Source organism: Anoplopoma fimbria, chromosome 15 (assembly GCF_027596085.1).
Source record: "Anoplopoma fimbria isolate UVic2021 breed Golden Eagle Sablefish chromosome 15, Afim_UVic_2022, whole genome shotgun sequence".
NCBI lineage: Eukaryota > Metazoa > Chordata > Actinopteri > Perciformes > Anoplopomatidae > Anoplopoma > Anoplopoma fimbria.
Window position 1 is genome coordinate 8,763,951 of NC_072463.1, and position 22,954 is coordinate 8,786,904.

Genomic DNA, 22,954 nt, shown 5'->3' on the forward strand with positions numbered 1-22,954 from the left:
ATGAGTCAAGAGTCGCAGGAGTCGGACAGAGCGGCGACGGGTCAGGAGGTGCAGAAGTCGGACAGAGCGGCGACGGGTCAGGAGATGCAGAAGTCGGACAGAGCGGCGACGGGTCAGGAGGTGCAGGAGTCGGTCGGAATGCCGATGAGTCAAGAGTTGCAGGAGTCGGCCGTGGCGCCGACGGGACGGGCGGTGCAGGAGTCGGACAGAGCGGCGACGGGTCAGGAGGTGAAAGCCGGCAGGACAGGCGCAGTCTGGAAAGCCGGCAGGACAGGCGCAGTCTGGAAAGCCGGCAGGACAAGCTTAGGAACAGGCTGAGCGAAGGTCTGCGAAATGGCTGTCGTGAGCTGCTGAACCTGGTTAAACAAGTCAATCCAGGCCTGGTTGCTGCTCGCCAGGGCGTGACGAACATCAGCGGTGTTGGTGACAACCTTGGTCTCGCGTCTCTGGAGCGCCTCTTCAATGACCCCGAACCGGGCCTGTGACGAGGGGTCGAATGCTGGGTCCATGTCGGGGCCAGATCGTACTGTCACGGTTGGTGTGTGGACCCAAGAGCAGTACGACGAGGAGACAGATAAAGTTCTGGAGCTTTATTTGAAGCTGAGAACACAGCAGACAGACACAGTGGGGAACAGGCAAGGGATCAGGCAGACGGAAACCAGAGGAAGCGGAGGCTAATCTCGTGGTCTGGGACAGAAGGCTGAGACGTTGACCAGGGCACAGGCAAGGCAGGGAAGTCCAGACAGGCAGGGTCGGCAACGGGAAATCAGTCCACAGGAAATTGCTGGAAAGTGTAGCATGAAAACAACGAACGATCTGGCAGCGAGTGTGTGACTGAGTGGGGCATTTATACTGCAGGGTGTAGGTGCAGCAGAGTGAGCAGGTGAGAGGGATGGTGCTGATGAGGTGGGTGTGGCAGACAGGTGCACTGCATGAAGCGGATTAGATGAGTGAGGGAGAGTGAACTGAGAGAGAGTGACAGGCAGGTGAACCGTATGGAGGAAGAACTGTGACAATATATCTAGGGCTGTCGCAATAATCGCAAAAATGAAATATCGCGATATGTAGAGCACACCGCGGTAGATAATGGGCCATCGCGATCACCGCATATGACCTGGTGCGGGTTGCGCGTTCATGAAACTGACCGTGGAATTCTAGAATGAAACGTGCGTTGCCATGATACCCATTCATTAACGTTCATTCATTTAGTTAGTAGTAACCTGCTCCCGCCAAAACAAACGTCTAAAAAAAGTGAATGAATGAAAGAATGGCAGCACTCGTATCAAAAAAAAATTGTACCTCGTCCCTTTGGGAGCATTTCGGCTTTCAGCCAAATGAAAAGGGGGAACCAGCCAATTTAGATGTGGCCATCTGTAAAATCTGCCGCAAAACGGTTCAAGTTAAACGTGGAAATACAACTAATTTAAGGGCTCACCTATCAAGCTACCATCCATCTATTGCGGCGCGGATTGCCACACAGGGTAGCGGAGCAGCTCATGTCGGTGCTAGCCGACAGCTTGGAGTCGCCGAAGCCTTTTCTCGAGTCGGCAAGTACAGCAGAGACAGTGACAGACATAAACGCCTAACAGGCGCTGTTACAAGGTATCTAGTTGAGGAGATGGTGCCGTTTTCCACTGTACAGAAACCTTCTTTCAAGTCACTGCTCGAGAAATTTGATAGGCAATATGAGTTGCCAGGAAAAACCTACTTCTCAGAAACTGCTGTGCCTAAAATGTACAATTCAGTAAGAGCATCAGTTCAGAGTGAGCTCAGAAGTGTGGACTTTTTCTCTGCCACCACTGACATGTGGTCAAGTGTGAACATGACTCCTTACATGAGTCTTACTGTTCATTACCTGACCACAGACTGGACTCTAAAATCACGCTGCCTCGAAACAGTGTTTATGCCCCTGAATCACACATCTGACAACATCGCAGAGGCTCTACGCAGCGCATTTGATGAGTGGTCCCTGGATGAGAAGAAGCTGGCGTGCGTAACGACAGATAACGGGGCAAACATCGTGGCAGCAGTGAGACAATTGGGCTGGACGTGGCTGAACTGCTTCGGACACAATCTACACTTGGCAGTGACAAACGCAATGGCAAGCGTTAAAGATCGCACATCGCGAGCAATGGGCCAGTGCCACACCTTAGTGGGTGCGTTCTCCCAGAGCTGGCTGAAGAGGAGGGATCTGGCGAAAGCGCAAGCGGAGCTTCAAACCCCGCAGCACGTACTCATAATGGTAAGCTAGCTTTCAGAAGTTATATTTAATTGTAACCCACTGTAAGTCCACTTAATAACACAATTGGCCTATCATTGAGCCTCCATATTATGATTTGTCAAAATAAACACCTAGTTGAAACGCACTTGCAGCCGACAGGCTATTTTCCCGTCTTGCTGTGATTATTTAGCTTTTTGAGATGCTTAAAGCTAGGGTGGGTAATTTCTTTACTGTAATATTTGGCAAAACTGTCCTAATAGCCAGTCAGCTATGTGTAGGTGAAGTGCTCTGAGAATATCTGCTCATAACTTTTTTGCCTCTGTGGGCCGCACCCAAAAATTGCCACCGCTCATGTACACTTTGACCAATCAGAAATTCTCCGTTCTTATTGGCTGTGGGACTGTCCGGTCACCTTGGCAACGACGTTGGTGCGTCCCTGCGTGTTTCGTCTTCCTATCAATGTAACTGAATTCACATGAACGCGCATAACTGACGTTCGGTGGGAGGAGCTACAGCAGGTAGCGTGGCAGGGAGAGGCCAGAGAGCACGCGACGGAATCTCAACGGCTGTTTTCTCCAAAATCGCCCACCCTAGCTTTAAAAAATATTTTTCTTTTAGAAAAAAATACACTGAAACGAAAAATAATAATAAGCTGGTGTTATTTCAGTTCAATAATTATATTACTCCGTCCATGCAGGACTGTCCAACAAGATGGGGCTCCAAACAAAAAATGGTGGACCGAGTCTTGGAGCAAATCCCCGCCATAAAACGAGTTTTGGATGATCGGCGGCATCAGCATCTCATCCCCAGCTGGCAGGACATTGCAGTTTTGGAGTCGGTGAACGCGGCGTTAAAGCCAGCGGCTGATTTTACGGATCTGCTGTCTGGCGAGAACTACGTCACGGTCTCATCAATTAAACCTGTCCTGAAACTCCTCACGGAAGATGTCTTAAAACCATCAGACGAGGACACCACTCTGACCTCAGACATCAAGCGGAAGATGTGCAGTGTTCTCGAGGAGAAGTACAGACCAGCTGCTCTACAAGCAACTTTGGCAAAGTCCTGCTTGCTGGACCCAAGATATCGGGGCAACAATTTTGATGAGTATGCGGAGGAGGAGACAAAGTGCGCGCTGATCAATGAAATGTTGGACACGGAAGACAGAGAGAGCGGTGCCAGTGCGTCAGCTGCTGACCAGCCAGAGTCCTTGGCGCAGACAGCGGTGCCACCACCCACCAAAAAAAGAACGCTCGGAGACCTGCTGAAGTCACGGACAAGCACGTCTGCAACCGTCCCGAAGAGAGCCAGAGCCGACCTGGAGCTCACTCGCTACCTGCAGGAGGAACCCATCGACTCTAATGACAACCCCTGGCATGGTGGTGCAACAACCAGGAGAGATTTCCCTTGCTCTCCAAAGTGGCACGCAAGTACATGTGTATTTGCGCAACAAGCACACCATCCGAGAGGGTTTTCAGTGTCGCTGGAAATGTTGTCACCCCTCTCAGATCCTCTCTCAAACCGCATAAGGTTAACATGCTGGTTTTCCTTGCTCGTAACAAGGACATGACCGAGTTATAAATCATCGCCCTATGTGTGTGTGTGTGTGTGTGTGTGTGTGTGAATGTGAAATTGTAGTGCCTGGTTTCTCTTATTTTGTATAGGCTACTTAATTTTAAAAACAAAACGGGCAATTATTTTATTTATTTATTATTTATTTTATTTTATGCATTTAAACGTTCAGCCTTCTCCTGAATTTAGTTTTTAAGTTCAATCAGGAGAAACAACTTGCATCTGTGCCGTTACCGCCCTTTGATCTGCATTCATTACATTACATTACATTACAGTCATTTAGCAGACGCTTTTCTCCAAAGCGACTTACAGTCAGTAGTATATTACATATCATTCACCCATTCACACACTGGTGACAGGCTACCATGCAAGGTGCCACCATCAGACTCTAACTAACATTCATGCAACATCCAGTCCACACCGATGGCAAGCCTTCGGGAGCAACTTGGGGTTAAGTGTCTTGCCCAAGGACACATCGACTGCCGAAGCCGGGTATCGAACCACCGACCCTCTGATTGGAGAACTACCTTGCTCTCCACTACGCCACAGCCATTCAATAAATAAGAAGTGTTATAAAATTGCCTCGTCTTTTTTTTAATAACCTTTTTTAAATTAAGCAATAAGCCCCAAGAGGCCGTGCTTTGCGCTGATTTTAGAACAGGTAAGGGGAGTTGTTCGGCACTACACAAAGTAAAGTAATATAAATATAAATTTAGTAACAAACGTACTGTTGGCAAAGTGGTGACGTATTCTCCATGGCAACTGGTTCCACACAAACCTTCAGCTCCGTTGTGTCCGAAAAGTTCGCTGACAAAACTCCGGTTACGGGTGTGTTTTGAATTTAAATGTGCATTATCTCGCTTAAACGGCATTTTAAAAAATTGTGCAATAATATCGCATACCGCGATATTGCACCCCCTGTTTTCACCGCGGTGAAAATTCCTCAACCGTGACAGCCCTAAATATATCATCATATAGCTCTCCAAATAAGAGCCATTTTAAACTGCAGCTCTCCTGGAGCTGACACTGAAAAGCACCCAAGAGTGAACGTTTTAGAATCACCTCTATTCATCACATCTGGTGTTACTAAATATATTATTTATTGTTTACTAATCCCATAAAGAGATCAAAATCAGCAATGCAATAGTCCATCTCTAAGTACTTCCCTACTTGTCTGTGGTTCTCAGCCCAAAACCAATTAATTCCTAATGAAGACGTAAATCTTTTTAAAATGTGTCATTCATTTATGTTTTCATTTAAAAAGTTAAATAGGAGGATTCCAAAAGACTCAAACAGGCGGGCCATGAATGTGAAGGAGCATGCTGAGGCATTTACTTGTGCAAGTGAAGATGTCACGGCCGTGGCCATGTCTCTGGTTATTCCTTGTGTTTCATGTGTTTTCCCTTGCCCTTGTGTCTCCTGTGCTCCCTTGTTTGTTTATCTCTGTGTGTGTGTCTGTGAGGTGGGCGTGTCTCCTCCTCTCACTCTCCCCAGACCCAGAGTTTAGCCTCTGCTTCCTCTGGTTTCCGACTCACAGAGGGAAACAGGCAGGGGGCCTGTTTCCCTCTGTGAGTCTGTCCCCCTGCCTGTCTGTCTGCTGAGTTCTCCGCTTTGAATAAAGCTCCAGAACTTTATCCGTTTCCTGGTTGTTCTGCATTTGGGTCCACACCACAATCCGTGACACTTATTGTAAGTTGCTTTGGATAAAAGCGTCTGCTAAATGACTGTAATGTAATGTAATATTTTCATTTCCATGCTACTTTATACTCCTACTCCTCTATATATGATAGAGGAGTAATTTATTTATTTATAAAATAAATGATGATCTGATGATGCTTCTAAATGTGGCGCAAAGCCACCTCATAGATAAATAAATGCATTGGTGGTGCTAGAGGAAAAGTCAGGGGCTCACCAACTTCATCAGAATTCAAGGCAAGGAAGTGCAGCACAAAAGGAAACCAAAACAATCTGCAGACTTGCAAGAAGCCATGGGGCCGTTTGAGATATCTAACCACAACTTCATCATGAAACCAGATAAACTGTCTCCACCTGCTGTGCAAGAAACATTTTAGACTGCAAAAATATGAATTAAGTCTATATCTCATAGGCAAATATTGTACTTTTCTCCTCTGCATGTATTTAATAACTTAAGTTACTTCAAGACTACCCTTATTTAAATATATACAGTTATTAAAATGAGTGCCACCTTAACCAAATGAAACATTAAAGTGATACGCCTTAATAATTATTATAATTATAATTTACATGTCTGTTTGAAGAATTGTTTGTACCTGGCAATGTTTGTATTTCAGGAAGGGGAATGGAGATAAATAATGTTTGTTTATCTTAATAGAGTGTGCTCAGAACAAATGGGTCCTGTCTTGTGACAAACAGGCAGTTACGAGCGGTTTCGTCAAGATTAAATACAGTTTTTGGTTCACATTTGAAGAAAAGACTAAATGCAAGAATGCAAGATTAAAAAGTAAACCTTTTGAAATAATCACAATAAGCAAAATGAATGAATCACCTGCATCTTTGAGTCTTTTTTCTTACTCACATATGTCTTTCGACTTCATCTTTAATTTGATAGAACACTTAAATAGAACATAAACTGAATAGATTTCAGATAACAGTCACTAGAATAATACACACACAACCTATAAGATCACTGGAGCCATAACAGGCAAACAACTGTCTCCACCTGCTGTGCAAGAAACATTTTAGACTGCAAAAATATCTTGTTATGGCGTGTTGATTGGAGAAGGCTACAGGCCACACTGCTATTTTTTCTTAGCTTTATTTCTGCATGGTATATATGGTAGTCATTACAGAACTGAGATAAATGCATTTTATTGGTCTGTGTTTAATTTTCAAATATGGATACTGAAAATAAAAAATTATAAATAATTAAACAAGACATATGCTACCCAAAAGTTTGATGAGAGGATTGCACTCACATATTTGTCTGTTAGATATGAAGCTGCATGGAGCCAGGAGACAGTTAGCTTAGCTTAGCATAAAGACCGGGAACCGAGGGATACAGCTCGCCTTGTTAGCCATTTCTGGGTTATCAGGGGATTATGTGCCAGATTATAGCTGTGATATAACACACTTCAGAGCATATATTTGCCTGTAGATCAACACCTCACCTGCTAATATTCCTCCTCATGGAGTTTGACCTTTTGACTTTATGCACATTACATTCAGTTAAGCAGACATAAATACAAATCATACTAATCGTTTATTAAGTATTTTTGACACCACATTCATAAATGTTTTTAGCAGGCAAATTAACTTCCGTACAATCTCTTTGGTTAGGTTTGCCTTGTTCTAATTTATTTTTGAGCTACCAGTACTGAGGATGATGCTGCTGCTTGAGAGGAATTTTGCCTGGTTGTTTTGTTCAGGTGATATAAATGCAGTGGGGAGCCTTAACTGATTTTCACATTGATTTAACTGATTTCCAGAAACATTCATTAGATAGTAGTATCACAGTCGAGGAACTGTATGAAAATAAAAAGTAACCTCTCTTACGTTTCTATTTAACAACCAAGTAGAAAGACATTGTCAGTGACATAAATCTTGAGGAGGAGAACAGTAATTCCACTATGAAAGAAGGTGAAAAGACACATGATAGACCTGCTATCTATCTCCACCCTCCAGATACTTCTGCAACAGACGCTGTGGAGATAAATATTTCAGATGTCATTTATGTTGAAGGCAGCACAGTATTTGCAAATGCAAGCAGTGAGAGTGTTTCACCTTCTTTACACCACAGTCGACTGAAAAGAGATTGCAGCGTTTCATGAAGAGCTACAACCAACATCACAAAAGATCATGGGATCGATTACATACCCCAGTACCCAAAATGCCCAGGACAAACTAATTTGCCAAGTATGTAAGTGGATACCTCAGAGAGTCAGACACCCAGCACCTCTTCCCTTTCCTTAGAATTTACACTGAACAGACTTGTTCACAGGAAAGAACATCACTGGCAGATTCACACAACTTTAGGGATTTCTGATAAGACCTGTTGCTCACACCTGAAGCTGTTACTTTGAGGTGCCAGTAAGTTATGACAACTACCCAGATGTTTTACATGAAAGGAACAAAGTTTTAGAAAGCATCATGTGGGTAATGGACATTGTCTAAGCTACAAAGATTTCAGCCAACAGGAACTGGACTGCCATCAGAGGTTTATGTATGTATGCATTGTAAGTTTTCCATTTTCCTTTTTTGGCTTATGAAGGACGCACTACAGCTCCCTTGTTTATTTTACTGGGCGTCACATCACAGCTTTAACATCCTGTCCACATTTTTCAGCTACTTTTCGCCACTTTTGTTTTGTTGAACATTGTTTTCAGTTTGAGAACAAGTTATTTTAAGTGGTATGTGTCAATGCAGAGAGATTACTGTAAATACCTCCATTAAGGATGTAGTTTAAGATTAATGGTTGATATTGCTAGAATTCACCAATAACTTTAGTCTAAAGGTATTTCAGATAACATATTGTTATGGTGGGTACCACAAGAGAGTGCATTTTGCTGTTGGAAATATACTAAGACTGTTTACTTCTATTTTTGGGTTCATATAACTAAACAAGTATATGTCGCATAATCGTGTTACAATTTACCTATTCTATTAATTTAACATTGCAAGCACTATTGTCTATTCAAGTGCTCTTATTATTTACCAAAATACAGCTTGGCATTGTCAACCATTCCATAAGCCTATTGATAGGTTACTTTAAAGGCTTCTTGCATTAGAAAGTTAAATCAAATAGCATTTAAAATGAAAACGTATGCAATATTGCATGCTGTGATTGTTTAAATATTTGAATACATAATTTAGTTATTAAATGTGATGACTCAGTCTGTACAAATAGTCAACGTAAGGACAACAGTACTCAGTACTTTGTGTGTACATATATATTAGCCACAATCATATTTTCATCCATCACATATACATGCAATATGGAGGGAGGTCCACGAGGTAATCATTAGTTGTGGACTTGACGGACTCTGTGGTTGTTCCATGTCATTACAACCTCATTTAGTTCTTCTTAGGAGGACCCACACAGCCTTAGACCCACGCGCACACACAGCCTTAGACCCACGCGCACACACGGACCCACACACAGCCTCACTCACACACACACACACACACACACACACACACACACACACACACACACACACACACACACACACACACACACACACACACACACACACACACACACACACACACACACACACACACACACACACACACACACACACACACACCCTTAGACCCACGGACCCACACACAGCCTTGGACCTACACACAGCCTTAGACCCACGGACCCACACACAGCCTTAGACACACACGGACCCACACACAGCCTTAGACCTACACACAGCCTTAGACCCACGGACCCACACACAGCCTTAGACCCACACACAGCCTTAGACCCACGGACCCACACACAGCCTTAGACCCACACGGACCCACACACAGCCTTAGACACACGGACCCACACACAGCCTTAGACCCACACACAGCCTTAGACCCACGGACCCACACACAGCCTTAGACCTACACACAGCCTTAGACCCACGGACCCACACACAGCCTTAGACCTACACACAGACTTAGACCCACGGACCCACACACAGCCTTAGACACACACGGACCCACACACAGCCTTAGACCCACACACAGCCTCAGACCCACGGACCCACACACAGCCTTAGACCCACACACAGCCTTAGACCCACGGACCCACATGGACCCACACACACACACAATCAAATAGAGACGTGACACTAGACATTATAAACATACATAGAAGAAGAACCTAAAAATAAAAAAACAGTCTTATGTCATGCCATTTATTACACAATCCATTGCACAGAAAAAAAGGCAATGACTTACACATGGTCACTTGTGGCTCTTAAACATATTATTGGGTTATCACCTGTATGTGTATGTGTCAATTACCTGTATTGTTTGAAGAAAGAAAAAATGGATAAAGGACAAGAAGTTGACTGAGAAGTAGCTGTGATGGATATCTTAGAGGTAGTTTCTTCGAGACAGAAGAAGTTTCGGCAGACCCGGATGTCTTAATCGGTAACATTTATTGTTGCTCGATCGAGGAGAACAGGGAAACACCACGTGTGAATCACAGCGTTCTGCTACCCAATTCTGAAGATGGTGTCCTTGAGCACAGTATTTAACCTTCCCCAGACCAGCTAAGTTCCGCTATATCCAAATAGGGTTAGTTCTACATCAGCCTGGCATGTGTGAGGATTCTATTGGATATAAGATCTAAACAAGGAAATACATCTACCGTTGCTGTGCTAGCAACAACATAGCCTCTGTACAGTCTCTCTTATCCAGCCTCTCCAACCAGGCGCCAGCCTGTTGAGTCTAAACCGAATACACAAGGTTTCTAGCTAACCTTGGCCTACCAGCTGCCCCAGCCAGCTCGGCCCTATCAGGCACATAGAGTGAGGCTGGCTAAGAGAGACAGACAGTTTCCTTTAACCTACAAGAGGGATGTTTAACATACAATAAGGAAAATTCATTCACAGTAGCCATCGTCTCTCAGTTTGTAAAATATGTCCATCCAAAACTGGACACACTCACTTTGCAAGATCAGCCACCATCGCTCAATCCGCTGGTTTCCAGTGCTTGGACCAAATGTTACACTGTCTGTCTCAGCTTGGTTCTCTGAAAATTGCAAAAGTCGCTGTGTTTTATATCAAGTCTGAGTCTGGCAGGGCTTCCACCAAAGTAGCCAGCAATGATCTTTGGGTCATTGTTTGTTTTGTAAGCTTCAAGCCATATCATCTTTCTGGAAAACCCATCAATGCATCCACTGATTGCAATACCAAATGGCTCAAGCTTGTCGTAGCCATCAATGTGCCAGACATAGTTTGGACCACAGCTGTGGTAAACAAGCCTTTGCACTCTGTTTCTTTACCTCAGATCAACACCTTCACCTTCCAATAACTGTAGCAATAGTCAAACTGTTTCTCTGTCAGCAACAATTCCATGAAACAAACACTTTTGGTGCATTCACATGTAACCATGACACTGACCAGATGTTTGTCTTCAATGAAGGTTGCCACCTCGGCTTTATTCTTTCCACGCCAGAGCGTTTTGCTTAAAATGCAGATAGGGTTGCATCCTGTCACATTCACACAGTACAATGTTCCCGCAGTTCTTCATGTGTATATCAGTCTTCAATTGACCACTAAGCACTAATAAAAGCAGTCTTCAGTTCTCACCTTGACAGCATTTTAAGAAAGTTGTTGCAGGAGTGTTATCCGCTCATTTCTCTGCCTAAATTATATTCTTTAAATGGCCTTCTGGTGTGCGTGTACACTTCTGTGTCCATCTTAGTGTCAGTCCCATCAGCTCTGCCTCTCTGAAGTCAAAAGCCCCGCCCTCCTCAGCACCTTATCAACGCTGGGGAGCAGTCTTTCTGTAAAGTCCCACAGTCGTTTGTCCACGTGGAGCTGCTCCAGCGGCTGTTGTGTTGGGGTCCTGATTGGGGAATGTATGATCCGACACACGTCTGGTGGAACCTTAAACATTTTTCCAAACATCTTGAGCACTTCATGTACTGAGGTCTGCTGCACCATCCTGTGACACAACCACACATTCAATGAGCATCACATAAGTGCTGCTAATAATTTACATATAATACTTATATATACATACAACAATATATATAACATATAAAGTTTCTCTCACAATATATGTAGTACCATTTTGTGTAAAGAGCAAATAAACTTATTTTGATAACCTACCTTGGCTGAAGTATCATCTTGTGGGGGTGGTATACGTTTCTGTCAGGCTCCTCCTTGTAGATGCAATCCAGGATATTAAAGCCTGGCACCCCTTTCCATTGAGGCAGGGGACCCCATTTACTTTCATCAAAGGGCTTCTTGGGAAATATATGGTTCTCAATGAGGAACACCCCCGTCTGCAGAATGTGAGGTTAGACAGGTGCAGCATTGAGATGGGAAAGACAGTACAATATAAATGCTTTATCAGTAAAATGTTATGTCATTCAGAAATGCACATCAGAATTCCCCTACATTTGGATGTTGATGTTGGAGCACGTCCATCAGAGACATGAGGTTGTTGTGTTGGTACGGCATTATGATCTCATCGATGTCGTTCAACAGGACGTAGCGTGAGCGGTCCATGGATCTGTAAATGCACTCATTGAGCGTGGTCAACTGGCCGAAGTAGTGCACGTCCCCCCCGCTCTGTGAGAAGAGCCAGCCACGAGATGGATTCAGGTGCTGGTCTATGGGCCAGGGAACCATCTCCACGAAGCCCTCCTGGCTGTAGCTCTGCAGCAGGCGGTCGAGGTCTGGGCCGCAGCTGGTGTTATAGATCACCACCCTGTCCACACCCAGTAGTCTGTAGCAAAATGAGGAAAATGGGGTAAATGATTGGTTTACCCAAATTACAAAAAAAACACCTCCCAGAGCTACTACGCTAACATGGCTATCAAACAAAAGAGCAAGATCTGTTTCTACAAATACTGTTGAAGATTGAAGAAGGGTCAATTTTTTTTCATTTTGCAGAGGCTTTGTACAAAGGGGCTTACAAGAAAGTGCATTTAAACCACGTAGCCACAATGTCATTGAATATTGGTCTGTATGCCTTTTAAACAGAAAATGTAAAGCACGTTCAGTAGTACAAGTACTTAGAGATATTTTTTCTGTCTTTTTTGTGTGACTATTTTATCCTGCCATTGCCTGCAGAATCCTCACTCACTACCCTTAACCGTCCCCTGCCCATTAGGGGCCACAAGTGATAACGCAGTTGAGTGCATCACCGGCCCCCGGCCACTACCCTGCGTCCAGAGACACAGTGAGGGTCTCTTGCATTGGACAGTTTGCATACTTTTTATTCTTGGACTCTGTGTTTGGCTAACAGCTAGCGGATCTAGCAGTACACACTGCTGAGTACATCACTGCAACTTAGCTGCCACTACACAAGATTTAGTAATGTGTCTTGTAAGAAAACTTTGAGCTGATTGCCTACATTCATTTGCGCATGTTTTTGAGTTTGAATGAAGTGTGATTTATGCCATACAGGTCATTACTGTCTAAATGGGGATTTGTGAATTTTGGGTTGTATTCATGAAAATCTCACAATACAGCAGTAATCGTTGCAGAAAGACCTGGCTGACATCTGGACTCTACTGAGTGCCCTTTTTCTAGTTGTTATGTGTACATCCTCTGTGCTGATCTGTGCTCCAGGGTGTGTATGTAAACTACTGCCCATTGTAGTCAAATTATATTTCTCTTTGTTTCCATTGGCCTTCTTCTACAACATAACGTCTGTTATCATATTTATAGTGCAAGCACATTTACAGCAAATGTATGCACCATGGTGACACTGCAAGGGTTTGTGGTGTTGTAGCTGCTGACCTGTACATCTCCAGAGTCTGTGCAAACTGAAGCACATTGTTGTAGTCTCCAAACAGGTTGGAGATGCAAACTGTGAAGTTAAACTGCAACTTTTCCTCCTTCTTCCCTTTGGTTTTCTGGTTTCTTATAGGAAGCCAGGTCTGGTTAAATACACTAACTCTTCCTGGCTGAGTCAGGAGACTGACATGTGTAGTGTTGCAGTTCTGAGGAATCTGACACATGACGTCTGTAGTGACGTAGGGGAAGCCAAAGTTGTCTGAGTGTTGTAAAATTGTTCCTGGAGTTGTGCTTGATAAATGGCCTGCACAGCAGAAAACACAGTGGAGTGGTTGGATGGAGTCTCTCTTAAATATGCCGATGATGCGTAGATCCAAGCCCTCCACTCTCTGGTCCATGTAGGCCGACACCAGTAAGTGCTTGGTGTTGTTGAGGGGGGTGATGGTCCGCCCAGAGATCTGCAAGGGGCAAGTGTTCAGAGCCCCACGTGGCTCTGGGACGGCCCTGTACGTCCTGGGTGTTCTCACAGCGATACAGAGGATGAAGATGAGGGTAACAATGAAGAGGAAGAAAAACTTCACTCTGATTTCTTTGGGCTTGGCCATCCAGCCACGGACGACACAGATTCCCAACCTGAGGAAGAATTGGAAATCACAGTTCAGATGACACATTTGAGGAGTAAAGCAAACAAAAGCTTGGTTGTCGTAACTTAAACATCATCAAAAACTTTGAATGTGGTCAGTGCATAGAGGTCTACAACTCCTAAATCACCCCTTATCAACCTTTTTTAAACTCCTATTTGTTGGAGCTATTTCACCAGCACCTGTTTTCTTGATCCCAATTTCTCTATTTGGTCTCATGTTCTTCCTTCATGTTGAGACTGATATTCAGTTATACACTGGTGTCACAGTTTATTAGTCACTTGTGCAATGTAAGGCAATCCAATAAAACAGCCCTACAATGAATCCTTTCCTTGTGAACATGTGTTTTTTTTTGTTACCAGAGTTGTTGATTAAAGTGCTTGGCTTTTTTATATTCTAGTCTTCTTTCTTCATTCATTCTGGTATTAAGAATGATCTATTGATCGATAGATAGATAGAGAACTTAAAATGTAGGCACCTGCAACTCAAACGGACGCTCCATGCAAGGTGCCACAAGGACAGGAGGTGAACACAGGACAGTCTTAACATTTCCAAAAGCTTGCTGACATGAATCTGACCAGATGTATTTTTGCTCTAGCTTTCAACAGATCTGTCAGCGGAGCCACTACAGTTGAAAAGTTCCTACAAAAACGCCGATAGTAACCCACCAAACCCAAGAAGCGCATTAGATCTTTCTTGGTGGTGGGCACTGGGTACTGCTGAATTGCAGTCACCTTTGCCTGTACCAGCCGCACCTGCCCTTGGCCCACTATCTTCCTGAGATGCGAACTCACACTTCGCCAAGTTGATCGTCAGGTTTGCGTCACGCAGCCGATCAAACAGCTTCCTGATTCGGTAGACATGTTCATCCCAGGTATTGCTGTAGATCACTACGTCATCAAGGTACACAGCACAGCCGTCCAGTCCAGACACAACCATATTCATCAGTCGCTGAAAGGTCGCCGGTGCTTTCCGCAACCCAAAACTCATTACTGAATAGGAGAACAAACCAAAAGGGGTTATAAAGGCAGACACTTCCCTAGCACGTTGAGACAGTGGCACTTGCAAGTATCCTTTGAGTAAATCAAATTTACTGACAAAGTGAGCCGAGCCCACCTGATCCACACAATCCTCCATACGCGGCAGTGGATACGCGTCTGGTTTAGTTACCCCATTTACCTTACGGTAGTCTGTACAAAACCGAGGACTTTTACCTGCTTTATCCACAAGCAAACAGGGAGATGCCCAGCTGGAAGACGAAGGTTCAGCAATATTATTGTCAAGCATATAGTTTATTTCTTTTTCCATTACTCTGCGTTTCTGTTCGGACACCCTGTAAAAACACTGGCGGATTGGCTGCGCATCACCCACATCAATGTCATGCTCTATTAAATGTGTAAGAGTTGGAACGTCACTAAACAAACACAGATAGTTGTGAATAAGAACCGACAACTCTGTGAAATGTTCCTTAGCCAAGTGCCCAAACAAAACTTCTAAGTTACCCAGCGTTTCAGAGTTCTTTAAGCGGCCCTGCAATCGACTCATCAGGTGAAACCACCCCATCATCCTCATGTACCGTCAAATCAAGCAGCAACTGTCTTCCCACAGTATCTGCCATTAGCACAGGTTTAACCGCCTGCTGGAGCACACTCTCCCGGGGAGTGGCCGGAGTGAACCGAGAGAGAGTGACAGGCAGGTGAACAGAGTGAGCCAATTAGGTGAGTGAGACAGAGTGACAGGGAGTATGGAAGACAAACTGTTACGATATTGTACTTTTCTCTCTGCATTTATTTAAACTGTGAGAGATTTATATTTGTTTTTGCTTGGTGTTGTTGAGGGGGGTGATGGTCCGCCCAGAGATCCACAAGGGGCAAGTGTTCAGAGCCCCACGTGGCTCTGGGACGGCCCTGTACGTCCTGGTTGTTCTCACAGCGATAGAGAGGATGACGATCAGGGTAGCAATAAAGAGGAGTTCAATAAGAGTTCAGAAGACACATTTGAGGAACAGAGCAAACAATTCAATTCTTTCAGTAAACCCCAGTAGCTTAGATTTCATTAAATAATAGGCTCTACTTAAGCAACAGTAGAAATACTATACTAATAAAAATAATACTCCATTACAATTAATAATGTGTAAGCATTTGATTCGAATGGTGCTTTTTTTTTAGTTGGAGCTACATCTACATTGTTGTTTAACCTAACAATGCTTCAGATGTTAAACAGTGTTCACATTTTTTGTAAATACAATCTTAATCACTGACAATTCATAGTCTTGCAATAGGAGTTAAAATAACTACGACAACTGCAACAAAATTGTCCATATATCATCATATAGCGCTCCAAATAAGAGCCATTTTAAACTGCAGCATCTCCTGGAGCTGACACTGAAAAGCACCCAAGAGTGAACGTTTTAGAATCACCTCTATTCATCACATCTGGTGTTACTAAATATATTATTTATTGTTTACTAATCCCATAAAGAGATCAAAATCAGCAATGCAATAGTCCATCTCTAAGTACTTCCCTATTTGTCTGTGGTTCTCAGCCCAAAACCAATTAATTCCTAATGAAGACGTAAATCTTTTTAAAATGTGTCATTCATTTATGTTTTCATTTAAAAAGTTAAATAGGTGGATTCCAAAAGACTCAAACAGGCGGGCCATGAATGTGAAGGAGCATGCTGAGGCAAATACTTGTGCAAGTGAAGATGTCACGGCCATGGCCATGTCTCTGGTTATTCCTTGTGTTTCATGTGTTTTCCCTTGCCCTTGTGTCTCCTGTGCTCCCTTGTTTGTTTATCTCTGTGTGTGTGTGTCTGTGAGGTGGGCGTGTCACTCCTCTCACTCTCCCCAGCTCCCTGATTACTGCCAAGCATACTCACCTGCTCCAAGCCACACACCTGCCTTCAATCTACTCATCAACTCTGCAGTATATCAACCCCGGTCATCCACTCACTCACCGCCAGATCGTTGCATTTATGTCAGACCTTCCAGCAATTTCCCGTGGACTGATTTCCCGTTGCAGGAAAAATATATAATAATATATTAAATATAACTTTTTTCGACTTTTTTATATCCTGCCTGTCTGTCTGCTGTGTTCTCAGCTTTGAATAAAGCTCCAGAACTTTATCTGTCTCCTGGTCGTTCTGCATTTGTCTTGTTAAACCTGCAATGATGCAACAGATTGTTTATACCATATAAAGCAGACCTGGGCATTGTACGGCCCGCGGGCCAAATACTGCCCGCGGGATGATTCTGACCGGCCCGCGAAAGATTACATGATAATTAGAAAATAAAACATATTTTCTAATTATCTTATGGGTGGACTAAAACCGCATTGCTTTTATTTTGAAGCCCATTTATTCTCACAGTGCACGCAATCGTGCACGTCAACTGTGCACGTGAAATGCGTGTGATTGACAACCTGTCTTCCTTCCGTGTCACCCCTGAAAAATGCGAAAATGTCGGCTCATGCCAAAAAGAGGAAAGTGGATGCCGAAAGCAGAACTTTCAAACAAATTAATGTTTTCTTTACTGAAGTCCAGGGTAAACCTGTGTGTTTGGTTTGTGGGGAGCATGTCGCCGTGTTTAAAGAGGACAGTCTGAAACGGCATTACGAGACGAAACATGCCGAGAAATACAAACACTGACTGATGCCGAACGAGCGCGGACATCAACGGATTTACTAGCAAAGCTATATAACAAGTGAAATGGGACACTTGATCCTTTTCTTTTTTTCTGCACAGTAAAAAAAAAGAACTGAAAAACACTAAAATGTGGAAATATAACAAGTGAAATGAGACACTTGATTTTTTTTTTTTTTTTTTTTGCACAGTTCTGAAAACATTAAATGTTTAATATAGGCATGTAAAGTCAATAAGGCTACAAAACTGGGACACTTTTCTTTACACAGTTACACAGTTCAGTGACATGTCTTGTTTATTTTGGCTACAAAGATGATGTGATGTCTTTAGAAAGCTAAGAAAATCCTTGTTTCAATAGTATATGAAACTCAAAATGCCCTTTGTTATTAATGTGACTGAAAATGAGTCAAATGTTTCACATTTTGTTTATCATTTTGGAAATTCTATTTGAATAAATGATATTTTTGAAAGCTAACCTCACCTTTTAATTGCCAAATAATAACATACACTCTTACCAGCGGTCAAAACAATGCCATTTACTGCTTTTTATATAGAAATAAAATGTATATTATGCATAATTGAGTTTCGGCATTTTGGCCCGGCCCTCCAAAATATTTTCAGTTGCTCATTTGGCCCCCTGGGAAAAATAATTGCCCACCCCTGTTCTAGACATTTGGATATTGGCTAAACACTCAGAAGAAACAAAACCTAAACTGAGAACGAACTGGTATTGCACGAGTAACCAAAATAGGCAGAAATACTTACAAGGGACACAAGCAACCAAAGCAGAAGAACCTGTTCCAGCAAGCAGGTTTAGAGTTCATTTACCCTGAGATGAAGGAAACTCAGTGTTTTCAGCTCCAGAGAGAGAGGAAACGGAAACTGTGGGTCTGTCACCATGGTAACTGACTTTGTGAACCTAACCTGCTAGCTCAGATTGTTTACCACAAGCCCTGAGTTTCACCCTCACTCCCTCACTCCCTCTCTCCTCCCTCACAGCCAAACACACTGTTTTATATCCTCATCCATTCGTTCCGCATCAAAGCGCGTCTGGAAGAGCATAAATTAGCGGAGGATTACTGTATGTCTAAATCTATTTCCTGGTTGTTTGGTTTGAACTTTTTTTTGCTTTCACATTCAAATATTACACAGAACAGCGCCACCATCAACTCAGAATAAAACCTCTGCAGTACTTCCTTTTTGCAATTAGAAGTTTAATTTTAATAATAACACTGGACACACGGTTGGTGAAGTTGGTTGACCAAAGTTCCTCTAATATTGGAGATTATAGGTCAATATTTCTGAGAGGGTGTAGGTTTTTAAATAGGCTGTGTATAGTGAAGGTGTATTTCAGTGACTGTTTAACTTTACCACGTGTCTACTGTATACGACTATGTTGAAGTAGCTGAAATATAGCCACTGAATACTGTTTAGCCAATATCCAAATGTCTTGAAATTTAAAATACCCAATATTCCCCAGGTGATGCGCCCTGCCACACTTTTTGAGAACTACTGCTGTACTAACTGTTTTAATTCACTCTCAATGTTCCCATACTGTCAATTTTCGCTGCTTATTTCAGCAAAAGTGCTCTAAAAACCAACACAAATCACAGAACAGACAGAGCTAAATATCGTGATTGCCCTCAGGAGTGGGTCGGGACCAAAAACGGAGCTAAAAGAGGGTGAATATTGGACTAACTAACAAACTATTTTATCAGGTGGCTTAAAGGTTAGAATATTTCAGTAATGCCTTTATATGGCATAAATAATCTGTTGCATCATTGCAGGTTTAACAAGACAAATGTACAATTTTGTTTCAGCCAAATGTATGACACCTGTTACTTTCTGTAAGTTGGGTCCCAAAACAAATAGAACATATTAATTGAATAACGTCGTATGTGACGGATCTAAAAGAGGGATGTAAGGTGAATTTGCCATTCAACCATCTCCTGAGGATGTTCGTTCTTACAGAGACCTTAAACCCTGAGGCAGCTGAACTGTTTAGGATGCTGTGTCGAATTATAAGATACACAAATAGAAAAAACTCAAGAACTCAACACATATGACTGATTGGCACGACATTGATCTGTGTGTCAAAAAGTCTTCAGCTGTATTTAATTATTGCAATTTGGATTTGCTTCAGGGTGAAATCAATGCTTTTTTTTACTACTGGCCTGACATAAATATAAAATTGTATAACTGAAAAGCTGATTTTTTCCTCTTCCTGATTTAGAGCAGGTCAATTATTTCAGTAAACCCCAGTAGCTTAGATTTCGTTAAATAATAGGCTCTACTTAAGCAACAGTAGAAATACTATACTAATAAAAATAATACTCCATTACAATTAATAATGTGTAAGCATTTGAATGGTGCTTTTTTTTTAGTTGGAGCTACATCTACATTGTTGTTTAACCTAACAATGCTTCAGATGTTAAACAGTGTTAACATTTTTTGTAAATACAATCTTATTCTCTTATAAAGTAGCCAACTGGAGCATGACATGTTAGCCTAATACTTTCAAAATTGAACTTAAGTCCAAAACAACTGTATCAATAGCGACACATAGCCAAACATATCACACTATAACCCACTCTATGTTCAATAGGAGCTCATTTGAGTCTTTGTTTGTGCGGAAAACTGATAATAATTTAGGTTAAGTTATGGTTTCAGTATATTCCTTGGCTGCATGCAACTTGCAGCCTGCCTGGCCAAAAAGTGCTAAAAAAAAATCAATTCAGCGGTCTCATTAGTGTCTAGGCAGGTTATTAAAAGTGAATTGCAGTATGAAGGCAACTTTGTAAATGTTAGCTGATCCTCTAGCCTATAGGCTAGAGTCTAGCCTATTGAATCGAATAAACACTACTTTGTCCTGTGTAAAATCACTTGAGCTATGATCCCGAGAAAAAAGTTCAGATAGTAAAGTTTTATAGCAGGACAATCACCTTTTGCTCCACTTTTCTCCCTATCTTATTATGTCTTAACAGAAGCTCCAGAAAAGCCTACAAGTCTACATGTTATATAACACCCGTTTTTTATTCAGCAGGCTAAGGTGCCAGTGAAGTGAAATGTATCCAGCTGTTTAGCTCTTTACTTTTGAATAGTTTTACCACCACATATGCTAACAAAAAGAACAGGTGACTGATGGGAAGGTCATTAGTTTTGCAGGTATTAAGTCATAAACAATAATGCAGACAAATTCAAATTTTGACCTGCCGTTGGCACTAGAATGACAGACAGGAGATGACAGAAGTGAATATAATTCATCCAGAGAGACATGAATGAGACTTTCATTTGCATAGAACCTTTCTAGGCTTCAGACCATTGGGAGCGCTTTTACCACTACATGTCATTCACCCATTTACACCCATTCAAACACTGAAGACAGGGGCTACCATGCATGGTGCCACCTCCCCATCAGGACTAAACACATTTACACCCATTTATAAACCAATGGCGCAGCCTTCGGGAGCATTTTGGGGATAAGCGTCTTGCTCAAGGACACATTGACCTGGACTGGAGGAGCCGGGGATCAGATCGCTGACCTTCAGATTGGAAGATGATCCGCTCTATTTCTGAGTCAGTAGGATTTATCATCTGGAAACCATGAATCTCTGTCCATCAGTTCCAGCTCTTACGCCTCGTCACTATTGTCAGAAAGTGTGTTTACAAACTGTAATGTGGATGCTATGTGTTGTAGTATATTTTTATCCGCTGTTATCCTTCATGGACCATTTACCAAATTTTATGGCAATCCATCTGATTGTTTTAGAGATGTTTCAGTCTGGACCATCCATAGAACCAAAATATAATAGATATATTTGATTAATACACACATGCACTTCTCAATATCTCCGTCCCTCTGTATGTTCGTCCATCCCGCCCATCAAAGCAACAGCCCCGCTCTGTTTATCTCATTGTTCACATCTGGGATCGGCTTGTCATTAAAGTCCCACAGTCCCGTGTCCACTTGGATCTTCTCCAGAGGCTGAACAGAAGGAGTCAGTGGAGCATGAATAATATTATGCTCATTAAATGTAGCTAACTGGCCGAAATCCCTTCGAGATGGTTATGTGATGGACTATTTTTTTGGACCCCGAGCAGCGACTTACTGGAGACTTGTTACCATAATGTGGCCCCAGGCATGTATAGAGTCCCACTTGCTAACACCGACTGTGAATCTGATTTAAATTGAAATGTAAATGAAGAAAATCTGGTGGCACTGGGATGGTAATTGATGGAAAAGATATCTATTAGTCAGTCCTTAATTACGACTGTCTGTGCATCTTGCCAGCATTCAGCACAGACAGACAGAGTATTTAGTTACACTGCATTATGTTCCAGTGCATCATTTCTAGTGCTGCAACAATGATCAATAAATAGATCCGACAAACAATTAATTACTACAACGGGGATTGGCTATGTGTACAATAATGTAACTTTTATTCATATTTTTAAGCTTTCCAAATCATTGAAACAGGGGGAAAAAAGGGTGTAAATCCATGTTTTATAATAATGATTATACAAAGCATGTCCAATATTGTGACTTTTTTTTTTTACAACAGAGCTAGTGTATTTATTATTACATATTTTTCCCAAATTGAAACGTGTCATGGAACAGCCGTTGCAGTTTACAGATTGTTTATCTCTTTATCAATGAGCTGCACAGTGATAAATGATAAATGATCCCTAATTGTTGCATTTGTATCTGCAACAATTAGGAATTTTAACAGTCAAAGTCATATTATTTCTTATTTAACAGAAAATGAATGTACATTTAAAGAGGCCTTCACATTTATCTTCATTGGCATTCATCTGTTCATCTCAGCACTTGGGTGTGTGCATAAATAAATTATCTATGATAGGTATGGATAGTTTTAACGTCACTCATTGTTTGACTGCAGCTAATGTAAAACAAATGTAACAAAGAGTTTGCACATCTTGACTGTAGATCAGCATGACAAATTGAGTTTTATTTTTCTTGCCATATATAAACCATTTGGGTCGAGATAGTTAATGTTTACTGATATGTGCAGATCTGTATTGCTTAACCACTAGTTTACATTACAGGTGAAATAGATGCATTAGCCATCATTCCAGGCCACAATTTTGTTTTCTACGGGCGGTTGAATTTGACAGTTGAGAGGCAAAAATAAAAAATACAATACATAAGTGACAATACAGCAATTTAAAAATAATTCATTCAAATAAAGTATTATCAGCCAAATATACTCAAAGTGCTGAAATAAACATACTTGTTCTAAAATGGTGCTGCTCCGTTTCCCTTCTGTCACTCTGCCTCACTCTTCCTCAGTTCACCTAGCAGCCACTCCCACCTCACCAGCCTGTCTCAGCTCTGCCCCTTCTCCCCTGCCACTCTATCTCTCACTCACCTTATCAGTTAATTCAGTGCACCTGTCAGCCACACCCACCTCATCAGTTC

General features: G+C 42.3%; 2 protein-coding genes across 6 annotated transcripts; one reads left to right on the forward strand and one right to left on the reverse strand.

Moving 5' to 3' along the window:
• LOC129103719 (E3 SUMO-protein ligase ZBED1-like) lies at positions 1 to 4,837 on the forward strand. Its single transcript, XM_054614307.1, has 4 exons — positions 1 to 132; positions 1,331 to 2,242; positions 2,919 to 3,648; positions 4,800 to 4,837. Exons 1-4 carry the CDS (start codon positions 1 to 3, stop codon positions 4,835 to 4,837), a joined length of 1,812 nt encoding a protein of 603 aa, XP_054470282.1.
• A 4,831-nt stretch (positions 4,838 to 9,668) lies between these two features.
• LOC129102982 (uncharacterized) lies at positions 9,669 to 22,846 on the reverse strand. Of its 5 annotated transcripts, XM_054613219.1 has the most exons (6): positions 18,280 to 18,303; positions 14,666 to 14,863; positions 13,234 to 13,863; positions 11,884 to 12,214; positions 11,593 to 11,768; positions 9,669 to 11,425 (listed from the first exon to the last, which is right to left on the reverse strand). In XM_054613219.1, exons 3-6 carry the CDS (start codon positions 13,833 to 13,835, stop codon positions 11,194 to 11,196), a joined length of 1,341 nt encoding a protein of 446 aa, XP_054469194.1. In that variant the 5' UTR covers positions 13,836 to 13,863; positions 14,666 to 14,863; positions 18,280 to 18,303; the 3' UTR covers positions 9,669 to 11,193. The 5 variants fall into 5 exon arrangements, with proteins under 5 accessions (XP_054469194.1, XP_054469193.1, XP_054469192.1 ...); XM_054613218.1 differs by lacking the exons at positions 14,666 to 14,863; positions 18,280 to 18,303 and adding an exon at positions 22,767 to 22,846; XM_054613217.1 differs by lacking the exon at positions 14,666 to 14,863 and having other exon boundaries at positions 18,280 to 18,359.
• Between the last annotated feature and the right edge of the window lie 108 nt (positions 22,847 to 22,954).

What these genes read in the sequence shown, in the direction of transcription:
- LOC129103719 (XM_054614307.1), top strand. Translation starts at nt 1, where the DNA reads ATGAGTCAAGAGTCGCAGGAGTCGGACAGAGCGGCGACGGGTCAGGAG. An exon ending in CGCAGCACGTACTCATAATG is followed by an intron (nt 2,243 to 2,918) that starts GTAAGCTAGCTT and finishes CCGTCCATGCAG; the next exon opens with GACTGTCCAACAAGATGGGG. An exon ending in CTCTCCAAAGTGGCACGCAA is followed by an intron (nt 3,649 to 4,799) that starts GTACATGTGTAT and finishes TTTAAACTGCAG; the next exon opens with CTCTCCTGGAGCTGACACTG.
- LOC129102982 (XM_054613217.1), bottom strand. Translation starts at nt 18,338, where the DNA reads ATGAACTCTAAACCTGCTTGCTGGAACAGGTTCTTCTGCTTTGGTTGC. An exon ending in CAGACTCTGGAGATGTACAG is followed by an intron (nt 12,215 to 13,233) that starts GTCAGCAGCTAC and finishes ATTTTGCTACAG; the next exon opens with ACTACTGGGTGTGGACAGGG. An exon ending in TCCAACATCAACATCCAAAT is followed by an intron (nt 11,769 to 11,883) that starts GTAGGGGAATTC and finishes CACATTCTGCAG; the next exon opens with ACGGGGGTGTTCCTCATTGA.